The sequence below is a fragment of the Doryrhamphus excisus genome, linkage group LG2, assembly GCF_037039965.1.
Source record: "Doryrhamphus excisus strain RoL-2023G ecotype Guam linkage group LG2, RoL_Dexc_Guam_v1.1, whole genome shotgun sequence".
Classification (NCBI taxonomy): domain Eukaryota; kingdom Metazoa; phylum Chordata; class Actinopteri; order Syngnathiformes; family Syngnathidae; genus Doryrhamphus; species Doryrhamphus excisus.
The window spans coordinates 27,660,046-27,677,777 of NC_136358.1; the positions used below are offsets into that span (position 1 = coordinate 27,660,046).

At 42.6% G+C, this 17,732-nt stretch overlaps 3 protein-coding genes across 4 annotated transcripts; 1 reads left to right on the forward strand and 2 right to left on the reverse strand.

The window, feature by feature from the left end:
* Positions 1-411: 411 nt before the first annotated feature.
* dlgap5 (discs, large (Drosophila) homolog-associated protein 5) lies at positions 412-5,961 on the forward strand. Its single transcript, XM_058062437.2, has 19 exons — positions 412-539; positions 829-1,064; positions 1,139-1,317; positions 1,857-1,919; positions 1,998-2,037; positions 2,106-2,171; positions 2,268-2,354; positions 2,472-2,546; positions 2,633-2,670; positions 2,758-2,978; positions 3,055-3,222; positions 3,355-3,443; positions 3,512-3,672; positions 3,745-3,849; positions 3,923-4,160; positions 4,231-4,721; positions 4,821-4,983; positions 5,144-5,187; positions 5,308-5,961. Exons 2-19 carry the CDS (start codon positions 839-841, stop codon positions 5,413-5,415), a joined length of 2,562 nt encoding a protein of 853 aa, XP_057918420.2. The 5' UTR covers positions 412-539; positions 829-838; the 3' UTR covers positions 5,416-5,961.
* Positions 5,406-11,433, reverse strand: rsph10b (radial spoke head 10 homolog B). 2 transcript variants are annotated; one of them, XM_058062447.2, is made up of 17 exons: positions 11,205-11,433; positions 11,065-11,140; positions 10,602-10,670; positions 10,334-10,507; positions 10,106-10,191; positions 8,899-9,019; positions 8,651-8,827; positions 8,485-8,587; positions 8,322-8,419; positions 8,051-8,240; positions 7,827-7,935; positions 7,631-7,710; positions 7,078-7,226; positions 6,302-6,406; positions 6,138-6,197; positions 5,937-5,982; positions 5,406-5,838 (listed from the first exon to the last, which is right to left on the reverse strand). In XM_058062447.2, the coding sequence occupies exons 1-17, from the start codon at positions 11,330-11,332 to the stop codon at positions 5,717-5,719; spliced, it is 1,893 nt and encodes a 630-aa protein (XP_057918430.2). In that variant the 5' UTR covers positions 11,333-11,433; the 3' UTR covers positions 5,406-5,716. The 2 variants fall into 2 exon arrangements, with proteins under 2 accessions (XP_057918430.2, XP_057918429.2); XM_058062446.2 differs by having other exon boundaries at positions 5,406-5,841.
* Positions 11,434-11,947: 514 nt separating this feature from the next.
* Positions 11,948-17,551, reverse strand: pms2 (PMS1 homolog 2, mismatch repair system component). Its single transcript, XM_058062439.2, has 15 exons — positions 17,206-17,551; positions 16,731-16,870; positions 16,557-16,643; positions 16,390-16,492; positions 16,124-16,307; positions 15,432-15,599; positions 15,257-15,354; positions 15,102-15,201; positions 14,948-15,032; positions 14,722-14,874; positions 13,297-14,089; positions 13,043-13,210; positions 12,588-12,688; positions 12,342-12,511; positions 11,948-12,265 (listed from the first exon to the last, which is right to left on the reverse strand). Exons 1-15 carry the CDS (start codon positions 17,217-17,219, stop codon positions 12,119-12,121), a joined length of 2,511 nt encoding a protein of 836 aa, XP_057918422.2. The 5' UTR covers positions 17,220-17,551; the 3' UTR covers positions 11,948-12,118.
* Positions 17,552-17,732: the final 181 nt, after the last annotated feature.

The window sequence follows — 17,732 nt, forward strand, 5'->3', positions numbered from 1 at the left end:
TATGGCTAACACTCAAAAGTTACCAGGGTGCTTGAATGCATCATCACAGCACTGCACTTCATTGACCATGTTCCAACATGAATGGAGAAAACCAGACGGGCATGGAGTTGTTAATCATTCCTAATGTATTATATGAACAAATAAGGGATCCAAACCTACATGGCCCTGTGTGGAGTTTTTTGGAGATGTATTTCAACATAAAGAGAAACATATGAAGATCTGGAAGTATAAATCATAAAAACTTAAAATGGCAGAGTAATTATCCATCCATGTATTTTCTATACCGCTTATCCTGCAATGTCATTATTGGAGTACAAACCGTACCATAACCTTTGCGTCACAACACTTCCGCATTTCAAAACATTTCAGCGCCCGACAAGGCTGGACCGGAAATGAAAGAACCAATCAGAAGCCAATATGCTGTTATGACTTTCAACCAATCAGCTCTTAAGACTACATTCAAACTTTAACCGCCATGATAGTTTGACTTCCTGGCTGATCGCTCTGTCTGTTGTAAATAAGAAAAAGAAAACACTTAGGTAAGTCACATCTTTAATAATTATCTGATTTTTTTTGTCTGAATAGCTATCGTTTGCGTTGTTTTATGAGCTTCTTGTTAGCTAAATGAAAGTCGGAGGTAATAATACTGCAGTCGCTGACTAGCTGTTGTTGACGTAGTGGCACTTTCTTCGGTTAACAATACATTGATTCAGTAAACCACAAATACGGTTCATGAACATGGAAATATGAATAGTTTGCTATGTAATAACCATTCGTTTGGGAGTTATTGATGTCTGAAGTTCGAATCTGTGAATATATCTACCACAGACACGGAAACATGGAGTCCAAATTCTCCCACTTTCGCCAACGGGACAGCAGCGTGTCCATGATGAGGGTGAAAATGGCCCGTAGAATGTCTCAGTCACAGAAGGAGAACAGAGGCAAGGTTGTTGATGCACGAAGGCAGCTGGACAAGCTCCAGGAGCTGGAAGTGTCCTGTCTGGATTCCTCCATAGCTGTGACCAACACTTCAGCCATAAAGGCCATAACAAACCAGGCTAAAAGTAAGTTCACACACCTCCATGAGGGAATTCTCCTAATGGTGGATTACTTCTTTCTGTTTCTGTTGTATCTACAGACAAAGCTGGAGAAGAGAGGCTGAAACTGCTTGCACGCTGGAAAGAGAGAAAAGCCCTGCAGAAAGAGAAGGAAAAGCAAGAGAAGGAGCGTAAAGGAGTGTTTAAGACTGGCCTGTATCATCATAAAGACTTGTCTCTTTTTGCTTTACCTCCTCTACCTGCATGCAAAGCAAAGGAGGTAAGCAAAAAGGCCACACATTGAATTGCACTTACCAAATGTCTTCCTGCTTAAGATAAGATAAGATATGCCTTTATTCGTCCCTCAGTGGGGACATTTGCATTGCACAGCAGCGAGAGTACAGAATCAGTTAAGCAGTACAAAAATACACAATATAGAAAAATAAACAACCCAAGTATTAACAAAATCAACCGTTTTTCCCAGAGTTCTATACAATACAGTATGTAGATAATATGAAACGAGATGAGATATATGACCAGTCTATACACTGAGATCTTGCTAGTGAGTTAATATGAGGCATTATGGAAATACTTCACATAGAACTTAGTATATTGCATTTAGAGCCCTTAATATTGCACATAAAAGGTTTGTGCCATTAAACCACTTGCTATTAAAAAAAATATTAAAAATGTCTCACTATGATACAGACCATAATAATTTTATGGTTAATGCTACATGCTTCTTGTCCAGATTGTGCAGGTGTTCCTAATACAGGGAAATTTCTATGTGTGTTTATGTATTGTTTATTTTGATTGTAGACAAACACTTCATCACAGAGCAGCAGGGTCACTCGCTCTATGAAACAACAACTACTGCAGAAGGTGCCATATTATCTAATATCTTCTTTGAAATAATTTCCATGAACAGTGCCTTTTTTACTTCTGCTTCTACCCTTCCAGCCTCTGAAGACACACAATCCAAATACAATGGCAAAGAAAGGTACATTGAATGCATCTTTAAACATTAAAATTTCTTGTGACTGAGGCTTTTTTTTTTCTCTGCTACAGAGAGACCAACCAGGGGAGCTCCTGTAAAAGCGGCTCCAACTAAAGCGAAGACGGACGTCTGTGCAGGTGACTACCAGAAAGAAGAGCCCCTGTGTAATAAAACCGTGTCGCGTTATCGGCTATCATGTGTTCTCTTATCTTGTTTCCTTATTTGCATTGCAGTGGTGCCTACAGTCCGAGGACAGTCCACAATGTCAGGCAACAGACCTGTTACAGTCGTCCCTGTTGGGAAAAACGAGCCCAGTGCAGGTATGCCAAATTTAATTCTTTTAACCCCCCTTTGAAAAAATTAAATTAAATTGATTTTGAGTGCTTGAATGTAACCATTATAAACACGAAATGTTTTTTTTTTCTACTCACTAAAAGACCAAAGAATCACAAGGAGCAGAGCCATTATCAACTCTTTGGCGCCCCCCTGTGGAAAGGGAAGGAACTGCAAAGGTATTGTCACATTTGAATTCCTCACCCCCATCAAATGATCCATATAACTATATATAATCCATATAACTATAATCGTGTCTTTCTAGCTGATAGCAAGCTTAGCATCCATCCTGCTGCATCCCAGGTAAACATCTGAGTGACGCACACAAACAGCATGTTTTAGAATGAACCTTACCTTTTATTTTAATTGTGAATTGTGTCGATGCTTAAGCCAAAGGAGCTTCATTATGTGGAGCCAGAAGAGTCTCAACCCCTCAAGTCGACTACCTGTCCTGAGAAGAATATGGTGGTGGACAAAGAACCAGCTGAGGAGCCCTCCTCTTTGTCCTCCTTCGCTCCTAAGGACTTTGTCTTCCAGGCTCCTGCTGGCTTGTCAGCCTTCAAATTGGAGCCTCTCACTCCTCGCTCGGCAGATGCCTTTCTCACCCCGAGGTCTGTGGGCCTCCGTCACAGTTTTTGGAAAATTCTTTTACTTGAGCTGATGTCTTCTACCATTTTGCTTCTCCAGCTCCAGCTTCAATCTCCCACCCGCCCTTGTAATCAGTGATGCACCTCAAGCTGAGCCAAGCGGATGCTCGCCACCTAAATCCCCCTGCCGCTCTCCTCCTCGTCCCAGAGTGGCTTCTCCAGCCCCAAGTAGCCCCCTGGAATCCAAGCATGATGTGCTGTACTTCAGGTAACCAAGACACCAGAATGAAAAGCTATGATTGGTGTGGGAAAGTATTTTTTGGATGGGACAAACACTTTTCCACACCACTGTATTCCGAATGAATCTGTCAAATCGGAAGTGTTTCCTGTATGCGTGTAGGTCGGAGATTACCGGTGAGACCAACAGATTGACATCTCTTTGTGCTCTGTGGGAGCCTAAAGTAGAAGATGAGTCTATCCCTGAAGAAAGTGGGTAACATCTTTTAAAATCTAAATCAGACATTTGGTGACAATGACACGCTTCCATGCGTGTTCAGTGAGAGACCGCATGCGTACAGCCGTCGGCCAGGCTAGGCTGCTCATGAAGGAGCGCTTCAACCAGTTCAGCGGCCTGGTGGATGACTGCGAGCTACGCCGAGGGGAGAAGATCACCACCTGCAGCGACCTGCAGGGCTTCTGGGACATGGTTTACTTCCAGGTAAAACAGGAAAACTGCCTTTTTTTTTTTTATGGCAACAGATAACTAATATGTTGCATTGTTGTCTCTCAGGTAGAAGATGTAAACAGGAAGTTTGATGCACTCTGTGAATTGGAGGCAAGAGGGTGGGTGGAGGAGCACAAGCCGCCTCCGCCACGCCTGAGGAAAGCAGTCAAGGTAACATATTTTGTGTTTTTACATTTCTATACATGGTCAACATTCAGCTAAAAAAATTAGTTTCTTTCACCAGAAACCAGTAGCAGCACCCGCCAAGCCCGCAGGAACCAAAGCCATGGCCACGTCTCGCCTGGCTGCAGTGAAAGCGGCCATGAGAGCTAAAAAGCAGGCACACGAAGCGGCAAAGGCTTCCGGTGACGCTGGGGATGACACGGCCCCTCCCGAGGGGGCACAAAGCCAGGCCGCAGCGCAACAAACTGTGGTCTTTGATGGCGGCTTCTTCAGTGTGGAGAGCCCAGCCAAGGGATCCAGTGAGCGAACCTTCATAACGACAGTGTTTCCGTATTGGGATGTCATTTATACGATCACTCTGCTTTGCAGGCTGTCTGAGAAGATCCAGCCGCCTGAGTGCCGCCGCACCACCACAGGCCTCTCCCTGCACCAGCATCCTTACCCCCAGAAGACTCACTCGACGCTCCATTGCATTGGCACAAACTCCTGGTACTCCGATTCAGGCCAAGGAAAGCTCCAGATGTACTCCAAGGCCGCAGCACGACACCCCTCAGTCTTGTCCAAGAGGACCGGCTTCTGTCGACAAGGCTCTTTCTTTCTCCCCTTCGGGCCGCCCCCAGTTGAAGACGTCTGGTCGGGAAGCAGAAATTGTCTCCATGTGTGCGCTTCCTGCTATTTCTGTCCAGAAAGATGAAGACGAAGCAGCCGAACACGTTAATACAGCCTTGAGCTTCATGCTGACGCCCGGCAGCACCCCTTTCCAGCAGCACCCGTCCTCCCCCACGGTGAGCGGGTCTCCTCCTGCTGTGCAAAGTTCAAGGGAGACTCCGAGGTCCATGTGCACCACGCCTGATATTGTGGTAAATGTCAACACCTGGCAACATCTTGTATGAGCCACCATCCATCTAACCCTCCACAGGCAAACGTCAAAGCACGTCTTTGCTTTTTTTTTTTTAAAGGAAATTGCAGGCTTGGACTTTGAGCGCTACCTCCGGCCTTCGCAGAGATGCAGCCTGTCACCAGAGCGCCCGGTTTCCATGGAGACACTGTCGCCGATGACAGTTGATGTGAAGATGGAGAGTCCCGCAGGTCCATCTGAACACTTGACTCAGCAGGAAGAAGGTATGATGATGCCGTAGGTGCAACACACACAGTACCCAAGTACTGTCATCTTAGAGTTAACAGGTTCTTTTATTCTCCTGGAAATGTTGGGCTAGGTGATGCACTTGGGTCACTACTGCTTTCTAATAAGTCTCTTTCTTCACACTGATACTCACCACAGCACCGCCCGCGCAGTCTTCACCTTTAAGCCCACAGACGACACAGGTTCCAGTTTTTCTTTTCTGTTCTAACTTTTAAACTGACATGCTTCTCATTGCTAAATATTAACACTGCATTTATTTCTATGCTTATTGTGTGTGTGTGTGTATATATATATATATACAGGCCCAGGCAGCAGCGTCGTCCCTGCTTCTCTTCACCCCGAACCCCAAGGACCGCATACGCCCGTCTGTCTGTCCGAGTGACCTCATGTACTTCACTCCTCCTCTTTAATTTTTAATCACTGCTTATTATTTTTAAAGGGATACATATTTGATGTAGGCATTTTTTTTTACAAAAAAAATGTAGTGTGGCTAGCTATATTTTGTAATTAAAGATTTCAGTAGGATTAAAGACCTTGTCTGGTCATTATAAACCTGGGACAAAAATACTGATTTTTGTTTTATCTGATGAGCAAAAAGATCTGGAAGATACGAGGAAGCACCTATACTCAAGCGGGGATTTGAATGCGCATTAATTGGTGGGCTAATATAGACCCACAGGGTAAGAATGTTATTCTTCAATCTGTTACTGATCACTCTAACTGGAGAAGGTCTAACGCAGGGAAGAAAAACTGGTTGAAAAAGTGATGGATCTTCCGACTCCAAGCTTCCTGTCGACAGTATTTGAGCAGTAATTGTTGCCATTTACACGGAGCTGCTGGAGGAAATGGAAAAATGGTATTCTAAATACAAGCAAATTCTTGCATCAAAGTTTATGCTAAATAATGAATGAATAAATGTTAGTCGGCAAACCTGAAGAGGCAAGCAACAGACTCATCTTGGGGTAAGGCTCTGCCATCTGTTGAGCACAAAAACTCCTTTTTAATGAATTAGTTTCAGAATTTATAGTACAATTGGGAGAAACAAGCTCTATCATGAGAACAGAGTTGGTAAATTGTAATTCTGTAATTACAATTCTTTGCTCTTTAACAAAAAAAAACAAACTCCACCAACCTCCTGACACTTAATTTCAGCACAACCAAGAAGTACCTCGAAGAACTCCAGGAATGTAATCTGCCGTAAGGAAAACCGAAGGCAAGTGTGGGCATCATAGATGAATAATAGATAATAATAATAATAATAGATGAATGTGTGCATACTAATAGAAAGGCACGTACCTCTAGCTCCATGCATGCAGACATATTGCTGGGATCAAGGCTCTCATCACAGATGATTTGCATGATGTTTCTTACAGTCAGATTACTGTCATAAATATTGAGGTCCTAATAGAGAGGACAAAGTAGACCAACAGAGAAATTGAAATTCCCTCTGCAGAAAAGGCATTTTCTTATATACTCATACTTTGTCCCTTCATTGTTAAAATATTATATTAACCAAAACATACGATGACCTCTATTTTTTAACACCTGTTTTTGGAAAAATATTGTTTGGGTCCAACTGTTCACAATAAGACGACTCATATTTTTCTTTGGAACAAATTCCATCTTATATTGGCGTCAATACTTTCCTGTCAAACTCTGGCCTCAGTTTTTGTACAATATTAATGTAACAAACTAGTCCGTGTGCCCTGTACTATCATTCCACGACATTGTGTGCCCAAACAAAACACCCTTGGTGACTTACTGTCCGTGCTAAATAACCTGCCATGGGGCCAAAGAAGGAATTTGATACGAAAGCTGAGAAACGGACCCCATCGTCATCTTCTCATCTTTGCCAAGAAGATTCTTCAATAAAGGTAAAAACTGCATTTCATTTTAAAATGTAAAAGTACAATATTCTCTATGAAGTACTTTCTGTTCATATTTGTAGATGTCTGGAACAAATTTCCTATGGGAAAATGGCTTGTTTTTTTTTTTTTTTTGTCAGACCAAAAGGTACCACTGTATTTGCTTGCTACGGCAGACTCAGACGTTTTCCTGATTGACATTGTTACCTGAAACAACAACAGCATTTGACGGTTTGTCATGGCGCAGTCATCTCTGGGGGGGGCACTGGCTCTGCAGTAGGCCTGATAGACCTCCAGGCTTCTGGTCAGGTAGTCCGCAGCTACAACCGCATGCCCGGGTGGGCTAAACAGGAAGCCTGCGCCAATTGTTAAAAATAATGAGTATAATATCATAAAGATTGGAGGCTTTAGCAAACATTGACACAATATTCCAATGATGTTGGGTTTCTACCAATCCAGTGGGTATTTATTGACTGGGGTGGTGGGCCCCCAGTTTAGGGTGAGATGCACTGTCATCTGGGAGAAACTGAGTAGAACCGATGCCGATGCTTTCGCATCTGGTAAGGATACCTCCCGGACGCCTCCCTGGGGAGGTGTTCAGGGTGTGTCTGAACGCTAGGACGCTCTGGGAAAACCCCGGACACGTTGGAGGGACTAAGTCTCTCAACTGGCCTGGGAATGCCTCCGGCTTTCCGTCAGCTTCCCTGCTTAGGCTGACCTTGGATAAGCGGTAGAAGACGTAGGATTAAATTCTACTTACCTTTGACGTTCATGGCATTTGGAAAAATGTCATCTGTCAGGAATTTGGAGAAGCAGGAAGCCAAAATGCAATTGGATGGCCTGTATGTAACAAGGTGGAATAATGATAAATATGAATTTGATATGGTACATTAGCACGGGGGGGGGGGGGGTGTGCTGTAGCGGCTAGCTCTGTAAGGACGTAAAACAATTCTTACTCAATGTCCTCCTGGTAGATGTGGTAAGCAATGACTACCAGGCAGCTGAGGAAACGACAAAGCATGATGGGAGTTAAGGGGGAGTGAACCTCTGCTGGGTCCGGATTATCTAAAAAAGGAAAAAATAGGATATTTATTTGTTTAGTTGATGTGGATCATAATTCCATAATAATTTGCAATGCTTTTTGAATTACAAAACTATTTGGGATTATTTAGTCTCCCACCTCTGATACAAAGATCCACCTCCGTCAAGGTGATGCCGTGATGGTGGATGCGACAGTCTTTGAGCAGGCGCCACATCTGCATGCGGGACAGCAGGAAGGCGCTACCCGGAATCTGCCGATGGCCCAGTCGGCTGTAGAAACGATAGACCGCTCTAAGGTCCGTCTTGTGCCTCAGCAGCACGAACCTCACCTGTTGGATAAAAAGGACATGAGCTTATTTACTACACTAGATGGGCAAAATATTAGAAACAGTCTAATGCAGGTGCTTAACCTGTTTGTGCTCATTGTCTCGTTTTCTTTGTGGGAATTTCTCCAAAACACAATCGATGTTGACGGTCATGTCTGGTCCAAGACTAGACTCATCTAAACCTGGAAATGCACATTGGAATTTATGAAAGCGTAGAACGTCATATGTATATAGGATAGTGGTGTACTTTGTCGAACAGGGGCTTTATTTGCCGTCACATCAGGAGCCACCATCTTGTCATTCAGGAACTGTCCTTCAAACACACAGCCATCCTTGAGGGTAACTTTTCCCTAAATATAAAAGCATCACTTACACAACTTAAGTCACGTTTTCTATAAAATGCATATTCATACCTTCCCGTGTTTCTTATTGTTGATCCATCCTCCGTCATAGGTGGCACCGCCGGCATAATAAAAGATCCCCTGTCCATTTCTCTGACCCAGAAAGAAATTCCCGGTGTACTGATTGCTGGGACGGAATTCCGATCCATCCGTGCGCTTCACCAGCCACACGTGTGTGCCTTGGCCATGCTGCCGCCGGAGAGAATCAGAATCAGCTAACTGAACATATGCATGACAACGGTCCAAATACAAATCCCTACCTGGACTCCATCTAACCAGTGGCCAATGTAGAGTTGTCCTGCGTTCTCCCACCTCATGGTGCCTTCCCCGTGTCTCAAGTTATTCCTCCACTCTCCAAAATAAACGTTACCGGACGGGTAGCTGATGGGAGAGAGTCCACATACGACCATATACGTACATCATGTACTGTGTACATAGTGCTTTGCCATATACAGACTTCAAACTATCAAACTAGTTAACCAAACACAACCCAAGACGGGGGCAGCGTTCCCTTGTTTATCGTGATGGATAGGGTCCACAATGGGAGGGCTTCTCCCTTAGCCAATCAAGACTGTTGTGGCGCTATATTTAGCCGGCTGACAGGTAGAGGGAAGACATTTTTACTCCAGCTGCTCAAACCTTCACCGATCCCATGAGTATACAACACCCTCTACTGGTAACAATAACAGATACATACAACGGAGCACCAATAGATTGCTCTAATACACCACAAGAACGCAGAACATAAAGCATGTTCATACGCTGTTGTAACTGTAACTGTAATTAGACTGTATTACAATTAGTTAGGGCTTCATGGCGGACGAGTGGGTAGCGCCAGGCCACACAACTAGGAGACCCGAGTTCGATTCCACCCTCGGCCAACTCTGTGTGGAGTTTGCATGTGCATGCGTGGGTTTTCTCCCACATTCCAAAAACATGCTAGGTTAATTGGCGACTCCAAATTGTCCATAGGTATGAATGTGAGTGTGAATGGTTGTTTGTCTGTTTGCATGTTCTCCCTGTGCATGCATGGGTTTTCTCCGGGTACTCCGGTTTCCTCCCACATTCCATGTGAGTGTGAATGGTTGTTTGTCTAGATGTGCCCTGTGATTGGCTGGCCACTAGTCCAGGGTGTACCCCGCCTCTCGCCCAAAGACAGCTGGGATAGGCTCCAGCACCCCTTGTGACCCTTGTGAGGATAAGCGGTAGAAAATGAATGAATACAACTAATTATGCCCAATTTATATAACTACAAATGATAACATAAGTCTCCCTACCACCATCTTTTTTTTACCTCGGGACATGTAGGTTTAGTTGATTTGTTTTCCTTACTAGATAAAATCATCATTTTCTGTTTGCAGGACTTATTTAGTCAAATTATTATTTGATCTGAAACAATCAAGCGTGACAAAAATGCATGAAAAAATGATTCTAGACAAGGTAAATACTTTATCACTGCAATCTTACCGTCTTATGCCCCAGCCTTCTCTTTTGTTCATCACCCAGTCTCCTTTATACCAAGAGGTCTCCTCCTGGTTATAATACACAGTGCCCTGACAAGAAGAACAAACATCAATATGAGCTAAAGTCCCCTCGGATCCAGGACTTTCACGATAAAGGGCACTAAAATCTGATAGATACAGTTGATGTTTGCTGATATATGTATATATGTGTGGAAAGCAAAAATTATGTTACCTTTCCATGCCTCTTGCTGTGATTCCATTGACCTTTGTACGTCGCTTTGCCTTTGCCACTTTTGTGGGTTCCATCCCCATGCCTGATACCGTTGCACACGTCGCCTTTAAAAGAGCTGCCATCTGGCCAAATGTACATGCCTTGGCCCATGGGCATGTTGCGCACAAACTCTCCCTGTTGGACAAGAACATGCAATGCATCCTAATATTTTATAGATACTTATGCCCGTTTCAGCGTGAATTATAAATGAAAATCATATTTATCCTACCTCAAATGTCACCCCATCAACCCATGTGAAGACACCAGTTCCATGCATGAGTCCCATGGAGAACATACCCTTAAAAAAACAATATTTTAGATGCATTGCCGGTAATATAGTTTTAATTCATGCAGTTAATGTACTCATTTCTGTAGCAGAGGAAAAGCAATTTATAGTCATCAATTAACCTAATGCATGTTTTGGAATGTGGGAGGAGGGGGAGGGGGGGTATGCCCAAATGGATATTCGAACCCAGGTCTTCCGGATCACCTGACCATGTCACCAACATGCTAACCACTCGTCCACCATCACAAGCAACACACGTGGATGTATTTCCAAAAATTATGAAAAGTCGTTAGCGTTACTAAAACCCACATTTAGATGAAAACCGTTCCAATTTAAGATAGGTCAGTATGATATTGTATATAACATTGTATATGGTCCTCTCCAAATGTTGCATAAGCAAGTTTACCTTGTAAACATGGCCTCCTTTAAACCTGGCAAAACCTCGCCCATGAAACTGGCCTTCTTCGTCTTCTCCTTCATATCTGTCAGAGACCCCATATTCAGTATTGTGAACAATACAGAGTTATATTACGAAAGTTCATTTACCGTTGGAAAGTTAAGACAAAGTACGAAGGCAGGTCAAACAGGGGGCAATTGTGCTGCTGGTCGCCGCCAGGTTGCGCCTGTTTGAAATTCCCAGACCATCTCTGTAAAGGTCTACTTTGGTATTGCATATCCGTGTAGTTAAAAGCAATGATATGTCTCTAATATTATCTTTAACTTTACATTTTAATAACAAAAAAAACTAAATTCAAAGAGAAGGGCAGAGCGTCTGCCAGTAAATTTCGATACCGGAAGTGATTAGATGTTGTCGTCTCCTTGGCAACGAGAGTAGCAACTCAGTTCATTACCAACGATTACCTGCACATTTCTGACGTCAGAAATCGTCACTATAGCTAGGGTCACCCACATATACAAATAATAACGTAAATTAGTGGATTCGTTGATGCAAGGGTCGTGTGATGTTATGTGTTTTCGTAAACGTTCCAGTTAGCTAACTGGAACTTTCGCTAACGCTAAAATTAGAGCGTTGGCAGGCATAAATGTGTTAAACTTGTTTGAAAATCTGATTGGTGTAGATCCGAATTCATATTCTGTAAGTATGTTTAGTCCAATCATTTCATTAATTCATAACATGTCCAACGAGTAATTCTTTTGTTAGCATACAACATATTAGCACTGTACAGCAACATTTTTGTTTCCTGAGTTGATCGAAACCTTTCTATGGGCGACTAAACCCATTCAAAAAGTCATAAAAACAAAATACACATATGTATATTTTTTACAAATTTGTCATAAAAACCTTTAATATACTGTTTTAACATACAAAGTGTAAAAGGAGCAATTTTACCAGTAAAAAAATAGTCACAAATAGAACATGAACTAAATATATACAGGATGTATCCTCATCCTTGGATTAAACAGTCCCATCAGCAGGTTTAAGAAAGTAGTTCTTGATGCTATCTGTCTTGTGAGATGATATCCAAGTTGAGTAGGTGTCTCATAGTGGGTCTGCCATGAGGACAGTTCCACGGCTGCTCAATCTCACCCATGTGAACCACCAGTTTCTTCATCTCACTGGTGCTCAGGGCTGTACCGATCATCACCTGGGGAAAACAAACACGGTACAAATGTTATCTACAATTTCTAAAATGTCCTCAAATGTCACTGGTCTAAATTTACAGATTTCCGACAAGCTCTGGAGGCGAACATCTGCCTGACACGCGATGGTCGACACATGACCCCTGGGCTGTCACTCAACATGAAGATCAACTCCTCAATGTCTGCTGGCCCGAACGTCCAATTCTTACTTGTGGGCAGCGAAACCAGCTTCACCCTTTCCATCACCGGACCTACATTGACAGTAAGGGGGTTCAATAAAAAAGTTAAATATGTGTACAAATCTAAACGATGATGAAATAATCATACCATCTTCATCAATAAGAAATTCAAAGCCATTCTTTCTGAAAATATCGATGTTCTCCATCAGTACGCTCTCACTCACTGCGGTGAGGTGAAGTTTCTGAGGGCTGCAAATATAAGAGAAACACAAGAAAACAAGTTAATATGAGCTAGCTTACAATGCTGTCATTGGATACACCTCTTTTGATATGAAGAAAAAAACCTCGCATGGTTTGATATCCATGATATTCATGCATTAACACGTACACTAATGATAACATGTAATATTTGCAGTACCTGGCTGTATTTTGATGATTTAAAACACTACCGAAACTTCTTTTCTCTGCGCTAAGAAATATGATATCCAGTTTTAATTGCAATCTACCCGTACTTATTTGCTAGATATTGATGTGATTGTGTTGGATTCATGGACATAATATACGGACGTAATATAGAAAATGCATTTGGATTTTGCTTCTTACGCGATGAGTTTTTGTCCTTGGAGCACAGTGTGTTGCTGCAGCAGCTCAAAGTTGTATTTCTCATCAGTGGCGTGCTGGTCGATCATGAAGATGTCAGAGTTGAGCTTGGTGATGATAAAGCCCAAATTAAACTGTCCAATAATCTCCATGTCTTTGAACGTATCTTTGCTACGGGGGCGAGTCAAATAGAAACAAAAGAAACAATTGAGTGAAAATATTCAATTTAAGCATTGAAGTACGATACGTGATTCTACCTGATCTCCTTCTTTAGCTCCTCCTCTGCACTTTGGTTTTCTCCCGGGTTGATTTTGGCTCTGAAGCGTCGGTAGTGAAGCTCCTCACAGTCTTTTTGCTTCTGTTTTTGGTCCCGTAACTTCCTAATCTTCCCAGCTAGATCTTCCAAGGAGAAGTAGTGAGACACCACCCTCTTTTGTACGCAGACGGGCGCGTCCATCACAAAGGACGACGTAGATGTGTGTGGAATCTGTTTCCTGGCTCTCTTAGGATCTGGACTCACGGATAAGCGCTTACTATAAGTGGTAGGATCAGCTTGCAATTCCATCACCTGGAGAACTTTATGGCTTTTTCTTGACTCTGTAGAGGCTTCACTTTTGACGCTGGGTGTTTCCATATCATTCTTTTGACTATCTAACAAAGGACTGATGTCACAACTGGATCGATCCATGTCTTTAGAGTCCGTATCACTGAAAGAAGCCCCTTTGCCATACCTGAACCCATCGAGCACCGACCTCCCCACTGAGGAAGCGGGTGTGTTGAACTTTTGTGAGGGTTCTGAAGGACATTTTACGCTTGGATTGCTAAAATGAGATTTCACAGTGTCCTTGAAAAAAGTCTGAATGGTTTTCTGTGTTGGGCCACTGTTGCTGAATTTGATGGAAACATTTGAGCTGTTGTGACTTGAGAAAGCAGCCTTCAGACCGGCCAGATTTAGGGATGGTTTTGTGCTCTGTGTCACTCGTCCTTTGTTATCTTCGGGTTCTGGCATGTTTTCTTCAGATGGAGATGCATGCATTTTGGATGCGGTCACTGCAAAACAAGATGGGGTTTCAAACCATATACAATATCTTCCAAAAGTCAGTACAGTAGATCCCGATCGTCACACAGTTGGTGAATTGGACCATCCATCCATTTTCTATGCCGCTTATCCTCAAATTATCCTAAATTACCTGATTTTTACCACAGAAATCTCGCTGCTAGCTTGACTGATGTTGACATTCTCCTCCAATTCTGGATCAACATTTGTAATAAAAGTGCCTGTTGCAAATATTAGATTAGAGTGGTTAGCACACGGGCCTCACAGTGAGGAGAGCCAAGTTAAATTCCACTCTCGGCCATCTCTGTGTGGAGTTTGCATGTTCTCCCCGTGCATGTGTGGGTTTTCTCCGGGTACTCCGGTTTCCTCCCACATTCCAAAAACATGCAAGGTTAATTATGAATGTGAGTGTGAATGGTTGTTTGTCTATATGTGCCCTGTGATTGTCTGGCAATCACCAGTCCAGGGTGTACCCAGCCTCTCACCCAAAGGACGTTCAAGGACCGTTCAAGATTAAAAATCCACAAATTTGTGGGGCTGTGAATGCTTCATTGCAAACGTGCGGGGGATCCACTGTTCTCACTTTTATAAGACTGTATAAACAAATCAAATAACGTCATCTTACTGTTGCTGGGTATGAGACTGCAGTTCAGACGGAGCTTATTGACACCGGCCTCAAACATGCCGTTCAGAGAAGACTTGAGAATAGCCAGCAAGAGTTTCTCCTCCTGGAGGAAGATCTGCCGTTTGTCTGGTGTCACGTTGACGTCCACACACTCTGAAATGAGAAAGCTACACTTCCACTTGATGCGTCCTAAATCACTTTATGGGGTTAATGGTGGTCTTCTTACCTGACGCAACCTCTATGTTGAGGGCAACAAACGGATACTGATGCCTGTTGTACATGTGGTAAACCTCATTGACGAGTTTAGTCACCTGCGTGGCGAGAAGTCCGAGATTAAGAAAAGTGCCTCTTGTGACTTTCTTAGCTAATCCAGTACACACCTTATGCGGATCACAGGGTCGCTTGTTAATGAAAAAAAATTGTCTGTCTGTGGCACTTCTTCCAACGCCATGGTCTGCCTGTGACACCAACCCTGTAATGCTGTTCTGCTATGTCAGACAAATTCATCTGAATGCAAAGCAACAGTTCTACTTACCTAAAGATCCTTTTAGTGAGGTCTGCCTCCTTGAGTCCATATTCTTCCATGATATTCTCACTTGGGGAGACTTGGTGAAAAGTTAAAAGGTTCTGTAGCTGCAGAAAACATAGACAGCTTGGTCTGATATCTCCTAGAAATAAATGCAAAGTGCTGCAAAATTACAGTTTCCAACCTGTTTGGGCCCAAATATTGCTCCTATGTTGTCTCTCATATTTTGACTGCCACTTGTGCTAACGACTGTGTTGCGCTTCCCTTGTCCACTTTGGTTGGAGCAGGTAATGCGCACTCCTGTGGAGATGATGCAGTAAGACTGCAACACATGCACCATTTTGGTAAACTCCTGAAAGAACATGACAAAGGAACTATTATTACTAGGGATGTCCAATATTAGCTTTTTTGACGAAAACCGATACGCCGATATTGTCCAACTCTCATTTTCCGATACCGATATGAGTTGTATAGAGCATTTTTAATAGATGCATTCATGATCTAGAAAAAAAATCCCATACCGATATCTTATTTTTATGCTGATATTGGACATCTCAATGTATTAGTTAGTCTATTTTCCATTTTGAATAAATGATGTGTTGGAGTATCAAATACTTACATTCACAGTCAACATGGTAGGAAAAATATACTTCTATTCGGTTTACACTGAAGGAAGACCCAATATAAAAAATGTCCACTTGTCTAATAACATAATGACACTTTTAACAATGTGTTTAGCGTTGCTATTGTTTGCAATGGTTCAGAGCTAGTACAACACCACAAACCATTTGCTTCACTCTTTATATGTATCTAGTGGATTGGCAGTTGAGTGTACTCTGTATACACAAACATTAGAAACAATCTTCAATAACTGGCCTTCTTAATGTTGCGCTGGAACTCCTTGTGTCGCACGGGTAGCGTTACGAAGAGCTGCTGCAGGCTGACTGTGGTGCCTCGCTGCCGGGGATGAGGTAGTCGTTGAACCAAGTGACCTCTGTGGTCAAAAACGAGCTTTGTCCCCACAGGACTGGACTCATGGCACGTCACCACACTTAGGTCACTAGTGGGGGGGGACAACGGGAAATGAACACGCCATGTTTTGGTATTCCAGTCTAAATGAATGAGATGTTCTGATACGTCACCTCAGAGCACATAATGAGCTGAGGGCTTCACCTCTGAAGCCAAATGTGTCCACGTGGATGAGATCAGAGAAGTCTCTCAACTTGGAAGTGTGATGTTTTAACGCTGTGGGACAAGCGTTCACAAATAAGGTACCTTCATAGTATCAATCAGCTGAACAGATGCTTACTTAATCCTTCAAAATTGGCCTCCTCAACTCCTTTTCCGTTATCAGACACTTCCACTAGTTCTATTCCATGTTCCTTCAGCTTGACATCTGCAACATCCAGGGAAAAGACAGTAAGCGATGACAACATACTGTACATGACTGTGCCAAACACAATTTATGAGTTGCTTGTCTTACCAACATTGGTAGCTCCAGCATCAATGCTATTTTCCACCAGTTCTTTAACTGCAGTGGCCAAGGTCAGCACCACCTGACCTGAGCAGATTTGATGCACCGAGTCTTTGTCAATGGCTCTGATGGCTCCAGCAGGTTCAGAACTATTCAAAAAAAAAACAGTAGCTGAATGGCAATGTTTTGTTATGATTTAACTCAAGTTAGGAGTTGGCAGATCGATACAAACATTGGGAGCATCAATACTAAGGTGATATCAGTATTGGATCAACATTAGCGCAATAAGATTGATATTTTTCACTTCTCCTCTATGCTTATTAAAAAAAAAAAAAAAAAACTATGTAAGTTCGCATGTTCTCCCTGTGTGTGGGTTTTATACTGGTACTCCGGTTTCATCTCCCACTGTTAATCGACTCCATAGATATGAATGTGAGCATACATAAAAACTAAGACTAAGAGAATACGTAGTATGGTAACTTGCCATATGTCAGTCATCGTCTTCCTGGAAAAGGTGCTGAATTTAGTCGCTAGAATGTCCAGAATAGGGAACCGGAACAATTAGGTTTACCCTGCCTTATAATGGCGTATGGCCTTTTAGTTGGCTTTCATTAGCAAACATGAGAAGCAAAGCTAGCTGTCACGTTGTAAACAAAACACTGAGCTCTCAACTCTACCGCGCACTGCCTGGCCCACACACACAATATTTCAAAGCGTCACTATTGCGCAGTGGTGCGCATTTTCAACAACAGGATGATAATAAAAACAATTATTAAAACAATTCAAATGAAATGTGCATGTACACAGAAATAAAACATTCCACACGACACCTCAAAATGCAATTCGACTCTACCGATGAAAAAGCACATTTTCGGTTAACGTGGTTTTAGGGTGCACGTACAAGTTCTCGGATTGTTTTAAACGAATGAATACATTTGTAGTGGGGGGTATTTATTTTTATTTAATCGTATTACATTATTAATATATATTACAATTAGAATATTGTCTGTT